Below are 9,100 nucleotides of genomic sequence, written 5' to 3'. Positions count from 1 at the left end.
GGGGGGGGGGGGTCAAGCTGGTCGGGAAATCGCGTTACGTAATTTATGGATGGCCCCTAACGGTGTTTTCTCAAATCACGGAAGCATATATATTCAATCAACTTATTTACGGATTTTCATTTCTATTATACTTGTATAACGTAGATTCCGAAAATGTTTTTGTTTTTACGTATTCCTAACGGCTTAGAAGCTCCTTCTAGATTCTAGAAAGTTACCATTTTTATTCTTTTGAAGAACATTTTTTAGGGTTATTACTGGTTCAGACCCACAGATTCTGAATTTTTAAATTAAAAATAATTAATGTAATAATTACATATTTTTCATTCATCACTTTTATTCTCATTTCTGAGTCGAAAATGTTCGTCTTGTGACAATTTTACGCCGATCGTCTCAACCAAGACAAGGATCGACTTGGGACAAGTGAATGCCGTCTTATTACCTGTCGTAAACTTAAAGGTAAGACGCTGGCCTATGTCTCGACTTAATTTTGACACGCAGCCAGAAATTGATGTCTTGGAGACGAACTCAAGGCATAACCGAGTCGAACTCAAGTCGAAGTATTTTTACTCGGAAGTCTTAAGTGGTGTTTCAAAAACTACACCACGCTACGAGAAAGAGAAGGGGGGGGGCTATCAGTTTTTGTGACGTTTTCTGCTGTAGGGGGTAGAGGGGTTAGCGCAACATGCGATATCACACATAGGAAATATAAATGTGAATAATAATTTTTTTAAATACTGTTTTCAAGAAACATCGCCTTTTTCGCGTATTTTTTTTACTTAAATGCGAACTGACTTGGACCCAATAATATAATTCAATTACTTTTCATTGAAAGATAATTCTATTTGATTTAAAAGTCTACTATTACATTTTTAATTCGGAATTTTTGTTTTTTGCAACTTTTGGTTAAAAATTTCACTGTTTGGTTGAAGATTTAACTAGTTTCTTGAAATTTTTTTTTCAGAATTAATTTCATTAACTCAAAAATTGAACTATTCCATTTTTCATTCAAAACTGATATTTTTCGTTAGAAATTCAACTATTAGGTTGAAAGTTAACATATTTGTTGAAAATTCAAATTTTTTTTAGAAAATACAAGAATTTTGTTGAAATTTTTTTTCTATACGTGACTGAAAACACTTTCCTGGTTAATAAACCGACTCAAATTTAAAAAATCTTTTTTTTGTGTGCTGAATTCAGCTGTTTTAGATTTAAAATTAAAATTTCTTCCAGTTCAAATATTTTGATGTAGTTTTTGTTAAGATCTTATCTTTTTAGTTAAATTCGATTGGCTTTGATTCCAAATTAATCTTCTTTGGCTTTACTTGGTTGAAACATTATTTTCTTTGTTAAAAATGCATTTTTTTTGTATAAAGATTCATCATTTCAGTTGAAAATTTAATTAATTTCTGGAAAATCTAACTATTTTGTGAAAACCAAATTATTTTGTTGAAAATTTAACGGCTTTTTTGGAAAATTCCTTTTTTTTATACAAAATTTATAATTATTGGTGAATTTTTTTTTTAATTCAGCCATTTGGTTGATGATTGTTCCCTTTTGCTTGAAACTTCAACTATTTATTTGAAATTTCATATATTTCGTTCAAAATTCATCTCTTCTGGTAGAAAGTAAATCTTTTTTTTTTATTGTAAATTGAGCTATTTTGTTAAAAATTAAATAAATATGTTTCGACTTAAAATGGTCCCTAATACATTAATTTGATGTCAAAGAATTTATTCCCCTATTTTCGTGAAGAATCGACTTATTTACTCGGTTTCAAGAGCTAGCATTTTGGACTGTGAAGTGAGTTAAAACATTATTTTTCAATATTTGTGCTTTTTATTTTAGGCGTCTATCAAATGAAATCGAAGAAAAAATTTAGATATAGGAGGGGGTGTACATTAGGGTGGCTCAAAAACGCTTCTTTTAGAGGGCAACGATTCCCCCATTTAATTCCAAATCCGAAAAAAGAAGTTTCCTAATTTTTTTCTTTTATTTTAACAGGTTCCGGTTTTGACTTGAAGTTTCCCATGTAAAATGCAAGAGGAAAAATAACTTTTTTAAGTTTTTGGAATGATTTTTTAGAGTTTGAAACATTATGACGCGAAATTTTGGGAGCCTGTAAAGAATTGTCCAAAGAAGAATTTCAGGTATCAGACATATGTGTTTGACGCACCCTACACACCCCCACGAATGCCTGAAAACTACCCTTAAAATAAAAAATGTTAATTTTTCATGAAATTTTCCTTTTGAGCACTGTATTCTGGTCTTTTTTTATTGGAAATTATTAATATTGGTCTATGAGTCTACTGAAATATTTAATAAGATTTGTTCATTAATTTTTAATTGTTTAAACTAATGGAATTTTGTAGAAATTGTTTAAATATATTTTTTTATACATTCGTTTTTTTCGTTAACAATGATTACTATTGGTCTAGTAGGATATTTATTAACATTAGTTCATTAATTTTTGATTATTTAAACAAATGGAATTTGTTTAAATAATTTCTTTTAATATTTTTTAAAAATAAAAATTATTACTGTGGATCTAGTGGAATATTTATTAGTAATAATTAATGACTGATTAATAATTAATTTAATAATAATAATAAATAATTTTATTTGAAAAAAAGTTAAAAAATGCAATTAATCAAAATGTTGATACATATGTCATTAAAGAAATATTAATAATTTTTGTTTGAAAAATTATTTAAACAAATTCCATTTGCTTAAACAATGAATGAAAGAATGTTAATAAATATTCCACTAGACCAATAGTAATAATTTTTAGGGTAAAACAAATTGTCGAAAAAAATAGTTTAAACAAATTACATTTGTTTAAAAACTAAATTAACTAATGTTAATAAATAATTCACTAGACTAATAGTAATAACTTTTATGGGAAAAAACGAATTTTCGAAAACAAATTCCATTTGTTTAACTAAGTGAAAATTAACCGATGATAATAAATGTTCCACTAGACCAATATTAATGATTCTAAGCATAAAAAAGACGACAATACAGTGTTCAAAAGGTCGATTTCATGAAGAATTGACGAACAAAATCTTAATTTTTCAGGACAGCTAAATAGCATTCTGTAAAATCTAAATCACCGTTTAAAGAACAAATAAAAGTTCACACCCGAGCTGAAGTATTTTTAAATTGAGGCAAAAGAAGTATGATCAAAGATTATTATCTAATTCCGACAAAGTGAATGTGGAAGTTTACAATCTCAAAGTGACAAGACCTAAAATTGGCACAGGCTTGGTTGCGACTTTTGATAAAAAGTGCAATTTTCAGTTGACACGAAAAATAAAATCTTGCTCCCGAGATATTGAGTTGCTAAATTAGGAGAAAATGAGGCTGATCAAAAAAAGTTAACCAATTCCAAGTAAATCATTCACGAATTGAAAGGTTAAAATTTCATGGTTTTTGAAAATCGTCTTTAGAAAGCGATTAAGGATCTACATTTCAATTTTTTAAATAACAAAAATTTTCTCCCGAGATATTGGGCGGCTAAATAAGAATAAAATATTTTTCATTAAAAAAAATCATTCTGTTCCGGAAAAACAAAGGTTTAGTGTGACGGTATCGCACTGTGACAGACGATTTTTCGTTGAAAGTTCTATAAAAGGGAAGAATGTTATATGTTTTTCAATAGAAAAAACAATAATAATGCTTTTACGAAATAACGTTTCTGATCACAAAGCAAAAAGTTAAGTAAAAAAAACCTTATAAAAGTGGCTTTTTGTAGAAAATGAAGATTTAAAATATAAGTTTGGAATTTGATTGGTACTTTGTCGCTGAAAACAAGTTGCAAATAGTATTTATAATAATATATTGACATTTTTTTCTTCAAGTTTTCATGCTTATCGCCCTCAAATTTTGATAGAATCCACACAAAACTAAATCATTTTTTTTTTTTAAATTATAATTAGAGGTTCCGCAAGCCCCGTAAAGTTTAACAGCGTATTTCCGACCACAACAAAATAGGTTCTTATACATTTTATTCGGAATCGTCAATATTATGTGAATCGATTTGAAACTCAACATTTCTCTTCAAAATTATCTATACAATACAAATGAATGCTCAGTTTTTTAATATCATCCCCATAAGTCTCTTTTATAGGGTCCCAAACAAACCTCATTAATGAAAAATGAGGGTTTGCGAGTTTTTGGCTTAGAGTGAGGTCAAAATTAATCAAATTTACCACAAATAATTTTTTAAGAAAATTACTATTGTTCATAACAAACTTCTCCTATATTAATGCTAGACAGTGGCAGTTTTTCTTATAATTTTCACTTCGTGAGGTAATTATTAATGCAAGTTAAAAAACATATTTATTTAAACAATTTTGTTATTGTTTGTAACTATCTTCTCTCAGATAAAAGCTAGAAAGTTTCCGGTTTTACTGAAGTTTTTTTTTACTTTTCGTTGGCTTTTTAGTTATGAAAAAATAATAAAGAATAGAGAGAATAATTTTTTAAGCAATCTTTCTGCTTATGAATATATTTATTACAAATTAAACAGGTATTTAATATATCCTTCAAATTTTCTATATGTATCCTATTATTAATTAAAATTTTCCTTGATTCAGTGACTGAGAACTGAAAAGTCAAAGAAATTCTGAATATTTCAAAGTTTTTTTTAGAAAAACTCGCCACTTTGTAGCAATACTCTAAGAGAATATAGTTATAAACAATAAAAAATGGTTTAAACACTTATGTTTAGAATCTCACATTAATTATTATGTTAATACGTAAAAAGTGGACAGAAAGTTACAAATTTCAGAAAAAATTTCAACGATTTGGCATTAATGTAAGAGAAGATAGTTAAAAATAATAAAAATGTCTTAAAAAATTATTTTGGTTATAAAATTATTCCAAGAAAATATCATTATAAATGATAATAAATTGTTCAAACCATTATTTTCGTTCAATCCAATTGAGTATTTCATCGCTCTATGTTCTAAGTGAAAATTTGGAAATCAGCCAAAAATCTCAACAACAAAAAACCGCGATCTTTTAACTCTATTCTCCGAGAAAATGACTAAACAATAATAAATTGTTTTAAAAATGCATTTAAACCTATAATTATCCGTACAAAATAATGTTTTATTTATGAGAAACTATGTTTACAAGAAGAAACCTCAAAAAAAAAGAATAGTGCCAAAAACTCGAAAAACCAAATTTTTCACTTATGTGGTTATATGGGACCCTATAAAACATAAGTTTATGGGCGAAATTCAAAAAACGATATTTTTTTCATACTCTGTGGCTACTTTTGAAAAAAAATCAAAGGGCAAACTCCACATACCTAATATTGAAGATTCTAAATAAAATTAACAAAAACGTCTTTTTTTCTTATGGAAATTACGATGACCCCTATAGTTCATTAAATAAATAATGAAATAAATAATAATTGTTAAAATAGCAGAATGTGTCGATTGAAAGATAAAAAAGAAGTTTCCCTGCCAAAATAAATGCTAATGTGAGACAGATGTGAATTTTAAAATATATATTTACAATCTTGGAAACACTATTTCAAATTTTTGCAGACTATACTGCACACAAACAATCATTTCAATATAAATAATCTCATTTCGCATACTACAAAGACGATTCTCGGATAAAAAATTCCAATTAAATACATCTGAATAAAACTCAAGAGTTTTTTTACACCTTTTTTAAAACAATATGCAACGTATAAATTTCAACTAAAAGAGTTCATGATACCTATTCTTATCATTTGCTATGCTTATTATCAATTTAGTTTTTCTCTTTCCTCAGCAGCTCTACTTGTAGTCGTAGTCAATTATTATATAATTTTGTCCCGAAAGAGAAAAACTAAAGCAAACTAGCATATTTCATCTTGCTGGAAGTTTACTTCACAATTTCCTTTTTTGCAGTCTTTTTATGGCCATACATGGCATCTAAAAATAATCCAAGAAATACAAAAACGGTAGCTATCCATTGCCTAGTTAAAAGATTGTTGCCAAAGAATAAAACGGACCCTAAGACAGTGAAAAATTTCCTAGTGGTTGTTATGATGGAGCATGGCAGTGGGCCGAATTCTGCCACAGTTAAAAATATAAAATACTGTCCACAGGCACCAGCCACTGCGAAGTTTAATATATCTACTATTATGCCGGGATGGCGCTGCAAAAACTGAGTGAAACTCATTAGTTCTCCGGAAAAGACGATAAATACTCCACTGAATACAAGAGACCAGAAGTTCATGTTGAGCATCATGTGAAGGGATTGCGTTTTGTGCTCTGCCCTCATTCTTTCTTGTACCGCGCTTGTCAAGCCGTCCATCGCCAACGACAGCAGCAATAAAATTTCTCCAAATCCCAATTGACTAGAAGATTGTGAAGCAGATGCTTTACCATCCTTGTATATAAATATTGCAACGCCTACTACGATCAGCAAGACGAAGAAGTACTTTCGAAGAGGATAAGACTGGAAAATAAACAAAGTATTATTGCAGGGAGCATGGGCACTCCAAGGTAATTTTTTCACAAAAAGGGGGAACAATGGGAAAAGATTAAGTATTTATTTTTACATTTAGAAGAAAAAGGGAATATATTTGAGGGTGCATTTTTTAATCACATAAAATAATCAGGTCATTTCCCGGTTCGCAAATATTCTTCAAGGTCAATGAAATTTAAAAAAATCGAACTCTCAAGCTAAACATTTTCCATTTGAAGCAATAAAAACTGAGCCGCAAATAATTTTAAGCAATTTTAAGCTGGAAATATTAAAGATTGAACGATTAAACTTTTGTTATAAACTGAATACTTCTTAAATGGAAATTTAAATTATTTTCACTTTAAATAGTTTTGAAAATCCATAAAAAGCTTCAACAATTTATTTCAAAATCCTGAAACATCTACATGTTCTTTTAAATTTATTACAATTTTAAATTATTTTGGATTTTTTTTACAACTTCTAAACAGCTTTTAAAATTATTCGAATACTTCCTAAATGTTTGTCTTAAATCCTGTAAAATGAAAAAAATATTTCCTTAAATTCATTTTTCATAGGAATCGGCACGAAAAGCCGAATTTTATCGGTATGCACATACACTTTGTTTAAATTATTTAATATCATTTCAAACTTTAAATTAATTGTAAATCCTTTTAGAACTTCTAAATATCTCTTCAACTTACTCGAATTTTTCTAGCAATTATAGGTGCTTAATATTTATTATAAATGAAAAATTCAACCATTTTACATGCAAATTAAAATTTTCAAATAGAAAAATGAAAACTGTAACGTTGAAATTTTATTTTTTTTTATTTATTCTTGAGTATTTGTTTTACAATTACTGATTATAGATGAAAAATCTAATATTTCTAAATATTAGGCAATTCTTATTTTTCTTAATTACAAAATTTCAAATTTTAGATAGAAACAATATTTTAAATTTAATAAGAGTCTTTAATTATGAATATATATTATTTTGAAGTTATTTTGAAATTCAAAATAGTGATAGAAAATAATAATTTCTTTAACTAATAATATGTTCCAGTTGAAACAGTTTAATTTTTAACATTAAAATCTGGAAATTCTAAAATTGTGAACTGATTCCGAATCGTACGGTAAAATAAATTATTAATCCCTTCTTAATCCTTGATGTATAGTTTAATCTTAAAAATAATTTTAATTTATATTCCTATTCGATCAACTAAAATGGTTTTTTAAATAAAAAATTGTCGCCTTCAAACGCTACGCATTTTAATTTTTCACATATTTGAAACTGCATTTTAAAATTCTTTAAATGAAAAATGTGGGCTTAAAAATTAAAATAAACATAGAAAATCTGTAAGTGAATGATTTTCGAATAAGGCATTGTAAATTGAATGATATTATAATTGAAAAAGAACAAAATTAAACTGATTATTTAAAAAACTGTTGTAACTGTTGAAAACTGACAGATTTTTTTCTCTAAAATTTTGTAAAATTCCCGGTCATTTTCCGGACCAGCGGCCAACCGTTTTTATAAGATATCATTATGATAATATTATCTATTGATATTAATATTATCTAGAAATTCTTTTGAATTTTTTTAATTAACTGAAGGGCATATGAAACGTATTTGATTCCTAGTTCACCGACACTTTTTTTTATCATCCCAATCCTAGACGAAATCTAATATTGAGCATATACTAATAAATTTTTACAGATACAAAATAAATTTTAAAATGAATTTTTCTAAATTATTCTTTTAGCTATAAAAATAACCTTGCACCTTGGAGAACAATAATGTTAATGCAGAGACAATTTTTGTTTTAAACAATTTTTGTGCCATCAGTCACAGAAAAATTTTTCAAACACGCCAAAAAGATTTTTTAACAAAAAAGTTATATTTTTGACCAAAGTGATGAATCTTCAATAACAAAAAATGAATTCTTAACAAAAAGTGCTAACCAAAAAGAGAATAGTTAAATTTTCAGTGAAGAAAATAATTTTTAATTAAAAAAAAGTAAATTTCCGTCCAACAAACGAATTTTCAACAAAATAGTTGAATGTTCACCCAAAACAGATAAATCTTCAACTTAGAATAGTTAAGTTTTCAGTAAAAAAGTTCATTTTCAAGCAAATACAATAATTTGGTTACGAAGTAGCTTATTTTTGAACCAAAAATGATATTTTCGATAAAAAAATAATTATAAAGAAAAAGTGTAATAGTTCATATTTCCAGGAAAATATATCTTAATTTTTAATAAATAATAGTCCCATTCAATAAAAAATACAAATTTTAAACAAATTATTTTCGTCTTCAAATAATCCTAAAAAAATGTTTTTAATTATATTATTTACGAAAAAATAAAAATAATTTATGACCAAATATTTGAATTTTCTACAATAAAAGAAAATTAAAAAAAAACAAACATAAATTTTCAACTAAAACAGAAAAATTTCGAATCAAAAATACAATAGTTAAATTTTCAAGTAGAAAAAAAGAAAGAATATTCAACCAAAAAAGTACATTTTTAACCAAAAAAGAAAAGTTTAATCTTCAGTGAAAAAAATAATTTTTAATAAAATAAAATAAATTTCCGGCCAACAAATGAATTTTCAACCAAAATAGTTGAAT

At 26.7% G+C, this 9,100-nt stretch overlaps 1 protein-coding gene across 1 annotated transcript in view; it reads right to left on the bottom strand.

Moving 5' to 3' along the window:
* Positions 1–5,689: 5,689 nt before the first annotated feature.
* Positions 5,690–9,100, bottom strand: part of LOC117170004 (solute carrier family 35 member B1) — a 5,342-nt gene continuing 1,931 nt past the window's right edge. The window contains exon 2 of the mRNA XM_033356519.1: positions 5,690–6,459. Within this exon, the coding sequence (XP_033212410.1) occupies positions 5,881–6,459 (579 nt within the window). The 3' untranslated portion in view covers positions 5,690–5,880. The remainder of the gene's footprint in view (positions 6,460–9,100) is intronic.

The sequence above is a fragment of the Belonocnema kinseyi genome, chromosome 3, assembly GCF_010883055.1.
Source record: "Belonocnema kinseyi isolate 2016_QV_RU_SX_M_011 chromosome 3, B_treatae_v1, whole genome shotgun sequence".
In the NCBI taxonomy this organism is placed as follows: Eukaryota; Metazoa; Arthropoda; class Insecta; order Hymenoptera; family Cynipidae; genus Belonocnema; species Belonocnema kinseyi.
Note: the sequence above shows the minus strand (reverse complement) of the source record. Positions and strands in the feature narration are given on the sequence as shown.